The sequence below is a fragment of the Hyperoodon ampullatus genome, assembly GCF_949752795.1.
Source record: "Hyperoodon ampullatus genome assembly, chromosome: 2".
Classification (NCBI taxonomy): Eukaryota; Metazoa; Chordata; class Mammalia; order Artiodactyla; family Ziphiidae; genus Hyperoodon; species Hyperoodon ampullatus.
The window spans coordinates 8,168,452-8,185,531 of record NC_136915.1 but is presented as its reverse complement, the minus strand read 5'-3'; the positions used below and the strand labels follow the sequence as shown (position 1 = coordinate 8,185,531).

The 17,080-nt window shown below is 62.2% G+C and overlaps 1 protein-coding gene across 1 annotated transcript in view; it reads left to right on the top strand.

The window, feature by feature from the left end:
- CASZ1 (castor zinc finger 1) overlaps positions 1 to 17,080 on the top strand; it is a gene marked incomplete at both ends in the record, with an annotated part of 53,828 nt that overhangs the window by 23,588 nt on the left and 13,160 nt on the right. The window contains 7 exons of the mRNA XM_079696735.1: positions 4,600 to 5,076; positions 8,007 to 8,841; positions 10,240 to 10,308; positions 12,304 to 12,394; positions 13,173 to 13,337; positions 14,257 to 14,429; positions 14,692 to 15,539. Coding sequence (XP_079552861.1) covers positions 4,600 to 5,076; positions 8,007 to 8,841; positions 10,240 to 10,308; positions 12,304 to 12,394; positions 13,173 to 13,337; positions 14,257 to 14,429; positions 14,692 to 15,539 — 2,658 coding nt within the window. The remainder of the gene's footprint in view (positions 1 to 4,599; positions 5,077 to 8,006; positions 8,842 to 10,239; positions 10,309 to 12,303; positions 12,395 to 13,172; positions 13,338 to 14,256; positions 14,430 to 14,691; positions 15,540 to 17,080) is intronic.

The window sequence follows — 17,080 nt, the reverse complement described above, 5'->3', positions numbered from 1 at the left end:
CTTCCTGGCTTCCCAGACTTGCCGCTGCTGTGGCACCGAGACTTTTCACTGCAGTGATCACGCTTGTAATGACTTGAACGTCTGCCCCCTCGTCTAAACTGAACAGGCCGTCATGGCAGGACAGTCTGCTTGCTCATTTCATATCCTCAGAATTCAGCCCAGAGCCTGAACATAGGCGCAGCACCCCAGCGCTGGGGCTCGTGGCCTGTCAGGTTCAAGTTCTTAGGGGCTGCAGGGAAGCTCCAACGTTGCTGCCACCCTAGCTGGGAGGCTGTGGGAGGTATGTGTGGGGTCTCAGATGCTGAGACATCGGAGCCCAGTGGGAGTCCGGCTCTGGCACACTCTCTGGGTGACCGTGACAGTTGACAACCTCTATGAGCTCTGCTTTCTCACCCAGAAACAGGGAGAGGACAGCGGCCGTATGGGGATGCTGGGGGACCACTGAGGCAATGCTCTGAGTTGCCCAGCACTGTCCCCAGCACAGGGGGTAGTGCTCAGAGGGTGCCAGCTGCCATATTGCTCTAGGCAGTGTGGGCCAGGGCGGCCACCAGAGTGACCCAGCGGTGCCCATGGCCCCCGAGCCGCCTGGCAGCAGGCAGTAGGGCCCAGACCACCCCAACCCGAGGGGACGGGTGCCTGGCCCCTGCCTCGCCGCTTCTTGATATACAGCGGGCATCAGGCCGCCCAAAGGGGACACTGCATCCTTAGGAAGAAATATGTCCTCATTTTTCTTAAACACCGTTTCCACTGAGTGAAATGTTTAGAAGGGACACGCAGGGAGAACTTTATTTCCTACCAGGGAGTTCAGAGCCACCAGGCAGAGCCCATAAAGCACCCGGAGCCTGGTAGCTGACAGTCCGCCCGGCCCCAAAACACATTACTCACTGGTGGGGAGGGGCTGCCAGGCCTGCCCAGCCCCTGGGGACTAACCCCCACCCCCAAGGCAGGACAAGTGACTCTGAGGTACCCAGCCGTGGGCAGTGGGCCCTGGAGCCTCTGGTCCCCTCGAGCCCAGGCTGCCCAGGGCAGGGGAGGGCCTGGCCCTGACCAGGCAAGGAAGTGGCCGTTCCAGCCACCCCCGTAGTCCCCAGGGATCAGGGATGAGGGGCCCAGGTGCAGCTACAGGAGCCCTCCTCTCTCCCTCGGAACTGGCAGGAGCCCTGGCCTTCCCCAGCCTTTGGAGGGAGTGATGAGATTCCTGCCATAGCGGGCCCTTCTCCCGAGGCCCTCCCTGCATTCGATTTCTGAAGCTGGCTGATTTGCATATTTATAAATATCAGTAAATTATTTATTGTAGCAATCTGCTGCACCATTTTACCCATCACAGTTAACACTTTAGGGGGCTCCGTGTTATGGGAACCGGGAGTGAGGGTGAGGAGGAGGTGGGCAGGGAAGCCTGGGACTTCCTGGAGCCCGCCTGGAGCCTTTGTGGGGACACGGTGGCGGCCCCGCACCTTGCTGAGCCCCGGCCTTCATGAGCTCGGGCTCTGGAGTGTCTTCACGGCTCTAGGATCAGTCTCCTCCTCTGACAAATGGGACGACGACAGTACCTGCCTCACGGGATCATGGTGAGAGGTCGTGAGCTAGCGTCCAACAGGTGCAGGGACAGTCCAGTTCTCGCCCCTCCCTTTCTCCACCCTGAGCAGGGACCCACTCAGCTTGGAGACAGAGCTGCCTGCCTGCTGGGGGCTTGTTGCGTTTGGAGCCCTGGGAGGGGAGGCTCAGACTGTGGGAGCCGGCGAGGGGCCATTCGTTGCTGAGTAGGCAGCCTGCCCGCGGCCCGGCCCTCCAGCCTCTCCTGTCCCCTCTGTCTCTTCTGGGCCAGGTGTGGTTTCCTGGTCTAGGGATCTCGTGCCCAGATGTGGCACCACACTTGCCTGTTTGTCCGCTCCCAGGGCTCAGCTGCCTTTCCCCAGGTCCTTGACTGTCAGGCCCCGTGCTTGGCACAGACAAGCACCCTCTGTCATCTTACAGTCCTGCAGCCCTTTTCACAGGGAGAAAGCTCGACCAGGGCCCAGGGCTAGCGAGGGGCTGGAGCCAGGCCGTGAACTCACGACTGTCTGACCCCAAAAGCCAGGCCATACCATGGTGCTGTGCCACCTCCCAGGGCTCGCCCCGGCCCATCCGGCATCACTGGGGCCCGAGGCAGGAGGCTGGGGGAGCCCTGGGCTGGCTGCCTGCGTGCAGATGCTGACCCGCTCCTCTCCCCAGGCCTGGCTGGGCTCCCTGCAGCCGCCCCGCCCCTCGCCTCCTCTCTGGAGCCGGGCCCTGGGTGAGCAGTACGGCAGCCCCCGCGCCTTCCCACCCTCCGGCCCAAGCCTGCCTCCTGGGCAGTATTGTTCCCAGAGGAAGTGTCCAGTGTAAATAGAGCAGCGGGCAGGCTGGTGGCGGGAAGGAGATGAAAGGGGCAGTGACAGGGCCGGGGACGGATGGCTTCCTCCCATTGAGGCCTGGCCACGGCGTTTATATTTTAGGGAAGAAAGTCAAGGGAATGTTTACATGGACGGGAGCCTGGGGTCAGACCACGAGGGGGGTAGTCTGCAGGTCCCAGGGCCCTGATGGAGGGGGAGGGGAGAAGGCCCCCCAGGGTGGGCCGGAAGGCGGGCGGGCAGGCACCTTGGACCTCGGCTCTTACACACACCCCCCAGCTCGCAGCCCCAGACTCACACGCGCCTGGGCTTTTGAGTAAGGCCTGCTTTTGCCTCCTGCCCTGCGCCCCAGGCCCACGCCCCTTCTCCACCGCCACCCCTGGGACCAGCAGTAGAGTCAGAGGGAGGGCAACATCTGGAAGGCAGGTGGGCTGGAGCAGAACAGCAGCTGGAGGGCAGGTGTGGGGGGCGTGGGCGGAGCCGAGGGGCCTGCGGGCGGGGGCTGGGCCCTGGGCGCACAGCTGCATCGCAGCTGGCGGGGGCCCGTGAGGGACTGAGGCAGGCACACAGCCGAGATCAGGAGCGGGTGGGCGGGGCTGGGGGGGCCCAAGTGCCAGGAGGCTCCAGGATGGGTGGGGGCCCAGGGAGGGGGTGTCCCCAGCAGCAAGTGCAGCCCTGGGAGCTTCTGCTTCCCTCTTCCTTGGGATAAATATTTATAGATTCATTTGCCGTCTGCCATACACACTTGGCTGCTTACCTCCCGGTAAAAATAGAGCAGGCTCCCCACTCCCACCCTTCCCTTCTCCACCAGGGCCGGGGACAAAGGGGGCCAGGTGAGGCCAGCTCCCCATAGGCCTGCTGGAGGAAACTTGGTGTCACGGAGCCTGGCGGCTGGCCCTGAGGCCGGGTGGGATGGCATGATGAGGGGCCCCATCGCTGAGCTTTGAGAAGGAACCCATGATGATGCTTGGAGTTTTGGGTGTGGGCAGCACAGACTTGGAGATGCGGACAAACGTGGGTAGAGTGGGCATCCAGCTAGGGGTGAGGGTGGGGCCCGGCAGAGCCAGGATTGCAGGACTGGGAGAACTGGGCTGGACTGGGCTGGGGTCCCTGGGCAGCGGGCTTCGAGGCAAGGGTCTGGGGCAGCTGGGCATTGTCTGTATCGGGGGGCAAGCATCTGTGTGTACAAGCCAAGTCTGCTTGTAGATGAGGTCCTGGCACAGGTGTGGCCGTCCCTGTCTGAGTAAGCCTCTCAGTGCGTTCCAGGCGTGTGGGTTTTTAGGGTCTCGATCCATTATAGTGAAGCCCCTTCTGACCATGGATCTGGGAGCAGAGTCCCCTTGCTTAGCCCTCTGACCTGTGCAGGGACTCGGCCATGCCCACGAGTCTCTATTGAGGGCCGCACGGAGGAGCCCTGCCTTGAGAGCATTCAGTGGGGCTCCCTGTGCACCCCTGGTACCACCTCGGGGTCTGGCGCACAGTAGGAGCTCACTACGTGGATGGGTGGACAGACAGGACATACAAATAAACAGGTGGAGGTGTGTCCACTTTTGTTGGCCTTTGTGGCGGGTCCCGGGCTCTATGGTTAGTGGTCTTGCCATTTACCCCCCAGGACCCTGGGCGCCCCCGCTCAGCAGCCGTGAGGGAGGTGGCTAGCGCTGGGGCAGCCTAGTTAACAGTTCCCGGCCGGTTGCGTTGGGCTGTCGTGTTGAGGGATTAGGCCCCGTAACTGCAGCCTCTGGGCTTCCCGCTGGGGATCTGAGGAATCCCAACCTGTCCCAGCTTCTCAGGGCTGGAAAGTGGGCCTCGTGGGACCAGCCAGGCCTTCCAGGGCAGCAGGAGCTGGCCAAGGCAGAGAAGGCGGAGCCAGGTCCTGTGGCATGTCTGTCCTGCCTCCTGGGGCCAAACAAGGGGAGGAAATGCTTCCAGAAGCCAGGTGCTGGGAAGAAGACTGCCCCTTGCGTTTGAAGAGTCATTCGTTCGTTCATTCGTTTGCTCGTTTACAGAATGTTCCTGAACCCCCTAGTATGCACCAGGCTCTGAGGATAGAGCTCACGGTCTAGTGAGGGGACAAACGCACCCTGGCCTTGGGGCGGGGCGGTGGAACTGTCACGGGGAGAGAGAGACCTCTGGCATGGGGGATGCGGGGGTAGGGCGTCCACCCCGGCTGTCGAGGTGGGTGGCCGGGCCTGGCACACACGCCTCTGACCCTTCTCCTCCATCCCTGCAGCTGAAGGCACCCGGTGCCCCGACCCGCCTGCAGGCAAGCCCGCGATGGCGGCCAAACGCAAAGGCGGCCTGAAGCTCAACGCCATCTGCGCCAAGCTGAGCCGCCAGGTGGTGGTGGAGAAGGGAGCGGAGGCCGAGGACAGCCCACTGCGGCCCCGGGACAAAGAGCGCCGCGGCCCTGAGTCGGGGGTGGCCCGGGCCCCCCGCAGCGAAGAGGACAAGAGGCGGGCGGTGATCGAGAAGTGGGTGAACGGGGAGTACAGCGAGGAGCCGGCACCCACGCCCGTGCTGGGGCGGACTGCCCGGGAGGGTCTGGAGCTGCCACCCGAGGGCGTCTACATGGTGCAGCCCCAGGGCTGCAGCGACGAGGAAGACCACGGCGAAGAGCCCCCCAAGGATGGCAGCGTCATGGAGGAGAAGGACTCGGACGGCGCAGCCTCCAAGGATGATAGTGGCCCCAGTGCCAAGCAGGCTTCAGGTGGGTGTCTAAGCCCTGGACGGGACATAACCCCACGAGGAGGGCGGCCCGGCGGGGAAGGAGTGGTGTGTGTGTCCACAGAGCGTGCAGGGAAGAGCGGGGAAGGGCCTGAGCAGGCAGCTTCCCAGACGTGTGAGCCGGGCTGGGGTGGGCTGCCGAACACACAGTGGGTCTTCAGGAAGCAGTGGATGGACGGATGGACTGGGACAGGCTGATGGGTGGATGGAGGGACGGATGGATGGACGGCGTGTGGGCAGATGACTGTCCACACGCACCTGCATAGGGAGGAGCCTGTTGGGGGGCGCAGTACCTGGACAGGCACGTGGGGAGCGACACCCAGCCGGCATATCCCACCTGCCCCAGACGCGGTCCCCTGGCTGACGTCTCTCCCACGAGATGGCTAAGAGCTGGCTTTTCTGGCGTCTGCTTGTCCTTAGATGCAGAGCTCCTTCTGCTCTGGGGAGGGAGGGCGTCTCCGCTAGGACTGGAACTCTGGGCCTGGGGTCTTTTTTCAGCTCCCCAGCCTCATTCCCAGCCTGTGCCTGGTGTCCCGAGCCTTCCCTGCCCGCTTCCCGATCCCCTTCCCCTGCAGCGAGGGGCGCATCTCCTCCCTACGCGGGGAGCCCTGCGCAGCCACATAATTATGCATATAAGATATAAACAGAGCTGTTTAATTATCCTTTGCCACATCAGTGACAGAGTAATTAACAAACATTGCAAGATCAATGAGGAAAAGTGTGACCTTCAGTTTCCTCTGATAGGAAAAGCCCTTGCCGTTCCCAGACGCAAGGTGATTGCGCTGGGCCTGCGGAGAGGGGAGGGACAGGGACAAGGGCCACTGTCCCTTCAGCGCCCCAGCACCTCCCGGGGGAGTGGAGAGCTAGGACGGCAGGAGGCAGGGCTAGAGCTGCCAGTGGCCTCGTGGCTGCAGGCCTCGCCCCTCGGGTTTGAGGCCCAGTGGGACTGCAGGGTGACACCCAAGGCGGCCTGCTCAGCCCGGGCACTGGAGCCAGGCAGCCGGAGCCCAGGCTGCCCACCGTGGGCTTGGGAATGCAGGCCTCTGGGCTGCCCCTGGGACCCCTGCCTGGCCCCCTCTCTGCTCTAAGCCGCCTGCCCTTCAAAGCCTTCTGTTTCTCTGCCATATATAGTGAGGGCTCAGCTGCCTCCAGCTATTTTTAGCCCCTTTCCCTGGTCCCTGAGCCACTGAATCTAGCAGCCAGGGCCCACTCCTCCCAGACTGGGTCCCCAACCCCAAGTAGCTTGAGGTCAGGACAGCAGCCCGCCAGCCACCTCGCCCAGAGGAGCAGCTGTCCGTCGGTTCCTTGAGTCGCTCTGCCCACCTTGTGTGCCAGGTGCTGCCCGTGACTGTCCTCTCTCCCCACCTGGCGTGTCCCGGTCCCCACAGGACTGCCCTCCTCCCTGTCCTCCCAGGAGCTCAGAGGCTCTTTCTACATGCTGCTAGGTTCTCTCTTGTGCCAGAGCCCAGCCCCGCTCTCAGACCACTTCCAGGTGTGGTTGGGAGGAAAGCCCTCATCGGCTGCCCTGCTGGGTCCTGGTCCTCCCACCCCTGCTTCGGCCACGCCTTCCCCTGGCCGTGCTTTTAGGACCCCCAGCCTGGGGCCCTGCCGCTCTGTGTGCCTGGGTGTGCAGGCTCAGACATGAGTGGAGAGAACACGCATGTGCCCTGGGGCCCAGGTGAGTCCCACCCGCCTGTGTGTACCCACTCCTGATTCAGGGTGTAGCACATAGTCGGTGCTCAGCGAGCGTTCTGGGCAGGAAGGCGTGCGCTGGGGAGTCACAGGCCTATGGTGGCGGAAGGTTGTGTGTGGAAGGGGTTTGTCTCCAGTGAACAGCCCCAGGCAGAAGGGGTCATCTTGCCCCCGCCATCCTGAGACTCATCCTGGGGAGCTGACTGTGGAGTTTGGAGTGGTTTGTGTACACGTGTGTGTGTGGGCGGGAAAGGTCGCTAGGGCTGCGAGCTTGAGTGTGCACGCGTGCATGCATGTCCCTGTGGGGAGGTTGCTTCGGGGAATTCTCCGTGTGCCCCACTGTGTCCACACCGGGGCGATAGATGGGCCAGACTCAGCCACTGCCTCTACGGCCTTGACTGTCCTCGGTGGCCCACCCTCGTGCGTGAGCACAAGTGACCAGAAGGTGGCAGGGAGGTCTGAAGGACTCTCTACGTCATAAGTCTTGGCTGGGGTGGGCGGGCCCTGAGGGAGTCTGAGTGAACACATCCGCAGGCTCTCTGCCCCTCCGCCCCGTTGTCTGGGGCCATCAGCAGCCTGGGGGGCCGGGAAGGGCCAAGAGGACAGGTCCTGAGGAGGCTTGGGGCGAGCCTCTCATCCTCCCAGGGATAAGGGGCCTGTGTGTCCATTTGTGGGGGCCAGGGAGGGTCCTCCAGGCAGGCTCAGCCAGGCCCGCCCCTGACCCCATCCCCAGTGGCTCCCTCAGCCCCTGGGGTCCCTCCTGACTGCCCAGCCACTGGCTCACAGCCCTACCTGTCCCCAGCCCCCATTCCCACCCCCACCCTGGGAGGCAGGTTGGGATCTGGCCTTACTTCCAGTAAAATGACTTCTCCTTCATATTAGGCCAAGGCAAGAGAGCGGAGACATTTATGAAACTTTGTTTAATGTACTGAAAAGCCATCGGCCAGAACATTTAGGAAATTGATTTTCCTGGCATTGATGAACTCGTTTTATTTTACCCCAGTATTAATTACTTTTTTTTTAAACAAATTAATTTAAGAGTCGTAAAACCTAACAAGTGAGCCAAATGTCCATAGATCATGTCCCGCTCCGCCCCTTCCCCAGGCCAGCCCCCTCCCTCTGTGGGCAGGGTGGTGGGGGGGGGCGGGGGGGGGGTGGGTCCTGTCCCTGGGCTACCCTGCTCCCTCCCAGAGGTGACGGCCCCTCTCCTCCCTGCTGTAGGAGAGGCTTCCTCGCTGCGGGACTACGCGGCCTCCACCATGACCGAGTTCCTTGGCATGTTTGGCTATGATGACCAGAACACGCGGGACGAGCTGGCCAGGAAGATCAGCTTCGAGAAGCTGCACGCGGGCTCCACGCCGGAGGCGGCCACCTCCTCCGCACTGCCCACCTCCGAGGACGCCCTCAGCAAGCGGGCGCGGTTCTCCAAGTACGAGGAGTACATCCGCAAGCTCAAGGCCGGCGAGCAGCTGTCCTGGCCGGCCCACGGCACCACAGCCGAGGGGCGGGCCGGCAAGGAGGCCCTGGGCTCCCTGCCGGGCCTGCGGCTGCCCAGTGGCACCGCACACCTGGAGACCAAGGCCACCATCCTGCCCCTGCCCTCACACAGCAGCGTCCCCATGCAGGGCCTGGTGGCCCGTGCCTCCAAGTACGACTTCTTCATCCAGAAACTGAAGACGGGTGAGAACCTGCGGCCCCAGAACGGCAGCGCCTACAAGAAGCCGTCTAAGTACGACCTGGAGAACGTCAAGTACCTGCACCTCTTCAAACCCGGGGAGGGCAGCCCCGACATGGGAGGGGCCATCGCCTTCAAGACGGGCAAGGTGGGGCGCCCCTCCAAGTACGACGTCCGGGCCATCCAGAAGCCGGGCCCCGCCAAGGTTCCGCCCACCCCCAGCCTGGCTCCTGCACCCCTCGCCAGCGTGCCCACTGCTCCCAGTGCCCCCGGGCCAGGCCCTGAGCCACCTGCCTCCCTGCCTTTCAACACTCCCGAGTACCTGAAGTCAACCTTCTCCAAAACAGACTCCATCACCACGGGGACCGTCTCCACTGTCAAGTAAGGCGTGCACCACCCTCACTGCCAGCCCTGCACCCGGGACTGGAGTGGCCCGGAGGCCCACTTCCTGCCTCTGAAGCTCACACTTATGGACACACACACCCACACCTTATGCACATCCACTGTGCACCCAGATTCTCACATGCTTCCGCACACGCGCGCACACACACACATACACGCACACACTCCTCTGCCTACATAATCGCTCAGACTCAGTTCGTGGACCCGCACACTATACATCTTGCTGCGCGCACACACGCTCTCACAGCGGGTACAGGCACACCTTGTTTTATTGCGCTTCGAAGACATTGCGTATTTTTACAGATTGAAGGTTTGTGGCAACCCTGCACTGTCGGATGACGGTCAGCATTTTTTAGCAATAAAGCGTTTTTTATTTAAGGCATATGCATTGCTTTTTCAGACATAATGCTATTGCACACTTAGTAGACTACAGTATAGTGTAAATGTAACTTTTCTATGCTCTGGGAAACCAAAAAAATTCGTGTGACTCGCTTTATTGCGATATTCACCTTATGGCGGTGGTCTGGAAGTGAACCTGCAGTATCTCCAGGGTCTGCCTGTACTTCTGTGCACGTGCTCATCTGCTAACACACATGCCACAGGGTACTGTAACCCCCATGTGCCCATGACAGGCTTTCTCTGCCTGCCACCGTGAGGGCCAGTTGCCGGCTTATGGTTGGCTGGGAAAGCCCTACTCTGGGCTGGGGGTTCTGGGTTCCAGGCTGGTGGCCAGGGCTCCCAGGTTCAGAGCCTGCACCATGGGGAAGGCAGCAAGAGAAGGTAGGAGGCTGGGGTGGGGTGGGTACACCCAGCGCAAAGCCCTAGACAATGGCAAAATAATTGATGGATCATTGTGTGGGGCTGAGTGAGACCCTTCCCCTCAGCCATCCCTCCTGGAGGCGGGTCCAGAAACCTGGGAGTGGATCTAGGGAGCTGCCCTCGGCGTCGGGGGGCCTTTCCGACCCCCCAGCCACACTTGCTTGGTGCTGTTCTTGCCCTTTCGCCTGGCGTCTTGCCCAGTGGTACCTGGTACCCCTCTTCAGCCAGCAGCATCCTGACTCTCTGTGTGCAAGGCGGCCAGGCCCCAGCTTCCCAGGCTTCCTATGCTGTTGGACTCTAGGTCAGATCCACGCCCAAGGTAGGGCCCTCCAGCCCTGCCAGCTGAAGACGGCCCAGCCCTTGCCAAAGGTGGGCTCATTGAACCTGTGCTAGTTTTCTGCCGAAGGACTTTTCCAGTCCCACCCTAAGCGCCCAGAACACTACACAGTGAGCGAGAGAAGGGCCAGGGCCCCAGAGCAGGGAGCTGCCCCCGGACACTCTTGGGGCATGAGGCCACCTCGTCTGCTAATCAGCTGTGCCCTGTGTGTCTCTCACCAGGAACGGATTGCCCACAGATAAACCAGCTGTCACTGAAGATGTAAACATTTACCAGAAATATATTGCCAGGTAGGCCCCTGGGGAGGAGACTGCCCTGGAGAGAAGGTGGGTGGGGGCAGGAATGCCTGGGGACCATGGGACCGTACGTCCATGTGACCACTAGTACCAGGTGCCTGCTGCCTCCCCGCCCCCATGCATTCCTGCTTCCAAACCCTCCCCAGGCCTGCCCTCTGCCCCACCTCAGAGCCCCCGCCCCCTTGATGTGGTCCAGGCCACATGCCCTTAAGCAGCTTGTACCCCAGGCAGGACTGGGGTACCTGAAAGGGCCCGAAGGCAGGGCCTGGCCACAGGTGAGTGCAGGTGCCCCCCTCCACAGCTCACTGTGGGCTTCCCTGGTGGCACGGTGGTTAAGAATCCGCCCGCCAATGCAGGGGCCAAGGGTTCAAGCCCTGGTCCTGGAAGATCCCACATGCCGCGGAGCAACTAAGCCCAAGCGCCACAACTACTGAGCCTGCGCTCTAGAGCCCGTGAGCCACAACTACTGAGCCCGCGCACCACAACCACTGAGCCTGCGCTCTAGAGCCCGTGCTCCGCAACAAGAGAAGCCACCGCAATGAGAAGCCCGCGCACCGCAACAGAGTAGCCCCCCGCTCACCACAACTAGAGAAAGCCCGTGCGCAGCAACGAAGACCCAACACAGCAAAAAAATAAATAAATTTAATAAATAAATAAATAAATACAATAAACATTTTTTAAGATTTTTAAAAAAGGCTCCACTTGGGGCCGGGTGGGGGGCGTGGCAGGCGGGGTTGCAGGCCCCTGTGGAACGGTTGGGGATGAGAAGGGATGTGGGCAGGTGGCCTCAGGGTGCTCCCTCTCACCACCTGACTCCAGACCTGCCCCTTTACATCCTTAAGGCAGTGGGATTGGCAGGTGAAGAACCTTCAGATCCCCGCCCCGCCCCGCTCAGGCCCCCGGCACCCAGCCCCTGGAGATGCAGCGCAAGGCCGGGCTGTGCCCTGGCAGCCGTCTTTCTGTTCATCTCCCGTAGTTCTGCCGTCACGCTCTGTGTCTCCCTCCCCTGTCCCTCCCTGTCCTCTCAGCTTTGCTCCGCTCTCTTTATTATTATTGTTACCATTATTACTAGTGCCTCAGCAGATGGCCCTTTCGGCGGCTTCAGCTTAAATATTAATTTGCAAGAGGTTCTGCCCTCATGAGGGGCTTCCCTCCCGCAGCCCCACGCCAGGCGCAGCGCAGTGGGGCAGGCGGGCTGAGCCCACCACCTTGTCCACAGTTGTCACGGGGCGCTGTCCCCGGTGGCCGTCGTCCAGGCTGTGAGACCCCCGCCCTGGCAGCGTCGGGGCCTGGAGAAGGCCTGGGGTATTCTGGGAGGGCAGGTGGTGGCCAGGCAGCACGGGGCTCCTGGCTACGGAGTTGGCCGGAGAGCTCGCTCCCTGCCACGGGAAGCCAAACAGATGCTGCGCTTTAAAAATTCATAACTCTTGGACTGTTTCAAGTGTCAGGAAAGCCCAGAACAGAGAGAGCCCTTTAACACCTCTTAGCAACAGAGCCCTGGGCTGGCGCAGCTGGAGTCCCCAGCACCTGGCCCAGCACTGAGTCAGGGGTGGGCGGGCAGCACCTGCAGAAACGGCAACTGGGCCACCTCGGGGGCTCGTGCCTTCAGCATCCCATCCCATCCCATCCCATCCCAGGGCTCTTCCCCTGACCCTGCTCTGGCTTCTGGCTTGGCCTAGCTTCCTCCTCCCGTCTTGGTGCCAGGCCTCTGTGCCCCACCTGGCACTCCCTCCCGGGGCAGATGAGGCTGGGTCTGCCGCTCAGTGGGTCTGGGGTTCCCCGCGGCCCCGTCACCCGCCCTATAGCCTTCTCAGCCTCTGCTCCTCCACCCCAGCAGACCACCGCTGCCCCTCCACGTGTCCACCCAGGGCCCCTGAACCGCAGCAGCAGTTCCCTGGATCACGGGCACGGACCCTGCTCAGCCGCTCAGGCCGAGGACCCTGGAGCTGGCATCCAGAGAGGCCTGAGCCCACGCCTTCTTCCCTGCAGGTTCTCAGGCAGTCAGCACTGTGGCCACATCCACTGCGCCTACCAGTACCGCGAGCACTACCACTGCCTCGACCCCGAGTGCAACTACCAGGTATGTCCCACGGGCACCAGCCCCGCTCCTGCGGGCTGGCACAGCCGCGGAGGGGCCTCTTGAAAGCAGGACGAGGTTACTCGGTTCTGCTTGGGCCACCTGAATTTGACTTGGGCAGGCAGAGAGCCCAGAAAAGCTCCCAGCCTGTTCTCGTTCCCAGATTGCTGCCCGCAGGCATCTGATAGGGTCTGGAGCCACCTGCGTCCCCAGTGGTAACAATTCAAGCTCCCATTCGCTGAGTCTACCACGCACCAAGGACTGCGCAGACAGCCTGCGTACCTTATCTAATCGAGCCTTCCCAGTGTCCGTAAGAGGCTGGTATTACTGCCCCATTTTATAGACGGTCGTGTTGAGGCTCAGACAGATCGGCCCTTACATTCAAAGCCACCCTCTGGTAGGTTCAGAGCAAGTGAGCGAGAGGCGGGAGGTGGGTGTGGGTGTTCTGCCTGAGGCCACTGCCTCTGTCTCCCCAGGGAGCCCCGCTTGGCAGAGCCCGCAGGTGGCAGTAGACAGAATGAGTCGTCACCTATCAGAGCTCCTCCCTGAAAGGCCTGGCCCGATTTATCTCCTCTGCTTCTGGGCCTGCTGACGGGGAGACTACAGGGAGGTCAGGGAAGGATCTGTGGCTCTGGAACCTTTGGAACTGTTCCCTCCAAAGTCCAGGGTGCTGGCCTTGGGGCAGTCTGGGCTGCCTCGACCCCACAGGATGATTGATAAGGAGACCGGAGGGCCCTGGGGCCAGGCCCAGCCTCCTGCCCACCAGGCCCTCTCCCGGCAGAGGTTCACGAGCAAGCAGGACGTGATCCGCCACTACAACATGCACAAGAAGCGGGACAACTCCCTGCAGCACGGCTTCATGCGCTTCAGCCCGCTGGACGACTGCAGCGTCTACTACCACGGCTGCCACCTCAACGGGAAGAGCACCCACTACCACTGCATGCAGGTGCCCCACCCTCCCCCCCCACCCCCACCCGCAGAGGCAGGCCTGCCTCGGGCAGGGCCCCTCCCTTTGTCCCTTCCCAGGGTCTCAGGCTTGGGCAGTGTCCGGTGGGCCAGGGTGGGGCCTTCCCCATGGCCATACTTGGTGTGGGTGAAATTCAGCGAGCTGTTTATACAGACCAACATTTTTCAGCCTTTAACACCAAGAGCAGCATTGCGAATGGTTCCTGAGGAGGTTTTTGTTTAATTCTTTGTTTTAATGCCACGCAGAGTCTGGGCTTTCTCAAGGTGTCAGGTTCCGGGGGGAGCCACTTTGGTTTGCAAATAGCAGCCCTGCGCCTCCCCCGGTATTTGTCAGGGGGTTGTTATGGCCTCCGTGAAACAACCTGGGCCAGGAGGAGACGGGGGCTCGCTCTCTGGGCTCTGAGATGGTGCAGACGCTGGCACGGTCCAGCCCTCATGAGTGTTCAGATTCCACTGGTTTTTACTCAATATGGCAACGTTGCCTGCCGTGGCCCAGCCAGGGTGGGGTAGGGAAGGCCCTGTGCCAGAAACTGTTCGCCAGACAAGTCCCCGGCCTACAGGTGACCGCCAGGCCCCAGGGTCCAGCCCTGCTCACCCCCGGGGGCTTTAGAGGTAGAGCCACAGACTGGGGACCCCCAAGCCACCTCCTGCAGGATGGGACTCCCACGCCTGTGCGGGGATGTATCCAGGGCTCTCCATGAGGACGACCCACGCCCAGTACGGGCCAGGCCCTGGGGGCCTGAGGGGTCGTCCTACCTTAACCTCAGTGCCCCCAGTCGGACGTTTACAGGTGCTGAGGCTCCCCCGAGCAGGCTCAGCTGCACCCAGCAGCACAGCCGCTCTGAGCTCGCCGGGGTGCCTGGCCTCGGTTCCCCTGACTGCCACTCCGGCCCCTGCAGGTGGGCTGTAACAAGGTGTACACCAGCACGTCGGACGTGATGACCCACGAAAACTTCCATAAGAAGAACACCCAGCTCATCAACGACGGCTTCCAGCGCTTCCGAGCCACCGAGGACTGCGGCACGGCCGACTGCCAGTTCTACGGGCAGAAGACCACGCACTTCCACTGCAGGTGAGCGGGGGGCAGCCAGGGGAGGCCTCCTGGCCCGGGGAAGGACGGCAGGCAGGGCACCAGGCCCGTGGGTGGCTTGGGGCCCCACCTCCTCAGGGGAGTAGGAACAGGAGCGGAGGGCTGCTCGGAGGCCCCGGGCATCTTAGTTTCTGGCCTGGTCTTCCATCCAGAGGCCCATCCCTCCCAGGGCCACCGTGGGAGCAGGGCAGGGCCTCCCCCTGGCCCCGTGAGGCCCCATGACAGCCTCCCGATGTCCTGCCAGGCGCCCCGGCTGCACATTCACCTTTAAGAACAAGTGTGACATCGAGAAGCACAAGAGCTACCACATCAAGGACGACGCCTACGCCAAGGACGGCTTCAAGAAGTTCTACAAGTACGAGGAGTGCAAGTACGAGGGCTGCGTGTACAGCAAGGCCACCAACCACTTCCACTGCATCCGCGCCGGCTGCGGCTTCACCTTCACCTCCACCAGCCAGATGACCTCCCACAAGCGCAAGCACGAGCGCCGGCACATCCGCGCCTCGGGCTCCGGCGTGCTGGGGCTGCCGCCCTCGCTGCTGGGCGCCAAGGACACGGAGCACGAGGAGTCCAGCAACGACGACCTGGTTGACTTCTCTGCCCTGAGCAGCAAGAACTCCAGCCTCAGCGCCTCCCCCACCAGCCAGCAGTCCTCCGCCTCCCTGGTCACCGCCACTGCCACCTCCGAGGCTGGGCCCAGTGCCACCAAGCCTCCCAACAGCAAGATCTCGGGGCTGCTGGCCCAGGGCCTGCCTGGCTCCATCCCCCTGGCGCTGGCCCTGTCCAGCTCGGGCCTGCCCAGCGCCGCGCCCTACTTCCCCATCCTTCCGGGCCGGGGCAACACCTCCCTGCCTGTGGGCGCCCCCGGCCTCATGGGTACCATGTCGTCAGGGACAGCAGCCTCAGTAACCCCCGACACACCCGCCCTGGCTGCCTCGGGAGCTGGCGACTCGGCCGCAGCGGCAGCTGCCTCTGTCCCGGTGCCCCCTGCCTCCATCATGGAGAGGATCTCTGCGAGCAAGGGCCTCATCTCGCCCATGATGGCCCGGCTGGCTGCGGCCGCCCTCAAGCCCTCTGCCACCTTTGACCCAGGTGAGCAGGCTGGGCCCTGCCTGGGAAGCGAGCACCTCTCCCACCCCAGGAGCTCTCTGGCCTCGGTGCAGAGCGGAGCAGCGGGTGTTTGTTTGGCAGAAGTGTCTTCTGTTCCCCGCCCCGAGACCCCTGCCCCCTTCTCTGCCTGGCCTCTGCCTCCATCCTCTTTATTTCCTATTTGGGGCCCCTCTTTCTGGCCCACCCGCCCCAGGCAACTCTTGTTTCTGTTTTTTTTCATCTGTGAAGGGGAAGCAGTAGTCCCGGCCTCCCGGGGTACCTGTGCATCCCGGGGCAACTGCTGGCTCCCCCCACCCTGCCATGCCACCCTGGACTAGGAGGGGCTCCCACTAGGCCAGCCCCTAGTGGGCACAGTCCCGGAGTCCCAGGCTTCCCTGGGACCTCTTCCAGGTGACTGGGAGGGCGTGTGAGTCCAGCCGAGTGGCAGGGTGGCCGCGGTACAGGGATGCTCAGGGGGTTCGTGCCTGGACAGCCCGTCAAGGCCAAGGATGCCCTCCCAGGGTCCCCCTGTCCATCAGCGCTTTCCAGTCGCACTTTCTGTGGTAGTGGGAACGTTCTGTTCCGCACTGTCCAATATGGTAGCCACGGGTCACATGGCTGTTGAGTGCTTGAAATTGGCTAGCGTGACCCAGGACCTGGATTTCAACTGGAATTTCTTTCACTTGAGCCAGACCCGGCCGCTGGCTGCCATGTCAGAGTCGCCAAGTCACATCTGTGTCCTTCCTCTGGCTCACCGTGGAGAGAGGTTCTCCTTTCTCCCAAGTTTCCCGCTCTTGAAAAAATTTTTTACTCTTTTTCTCTGGATTTTTTTTGGCTTTTCTGTTTCCCTCACTTCTCTCCCTCTGTTTTCCCCCATCCGGGTAATTAGCATTAGTCAGATCCTTAAGAAGAGTTGGGCTCCCATCTGGGACATGGCTCCCTTCCTTCCTTCCTTCCTTCCTTCCTTCCATCCATCCATCAACCACTGGTGCTCACTGAGGGCAGCTCGCTGGTGGGCCAGGCACCAAGCCAGTGCTGGGGACACGGCAGGGAAGAAGACAGACAAACTCCTGCCTTGTGGAGCTGATGGAACAGTGTGGGGCATAGTCTGTCCCCAAGTATACCCCCTGGGAGGTGGCCAAGTCGAGACTTGGACCTCAACAGCTGGCTTCTGAGCCCGGGCACCCTGCTCCTCTGTGAGACTGTCTCGAGACGCGCCAAGACTGAGGGTCCCTGCAGCCCACCCAGGGCTCTGCGCAGTGCCCCCAGAGAGACCAGTGCTTGGCAGGAGGGTCAGAGCCCTGTTTCCCTAGGGACCCTGGGCAAGTGGCTTTGGGGAGCTCCTGGAATGTGGACTCTGAATTCTGACAACTGAATGTCATGTTCCCAGTGGGACGCTCCTATCAGCTTGACCCACCTTCCACTCCAAGTGTGGGCGTCAGGCCTGACTGCCCGGGCCGCGCGCCTCTGGCGAGGTGCCTGCAGGCTGGGACCACGCTGGGCTCCGTGGCCAGACTGTCAAGTACTTTCTTTTCTTTAGAAAA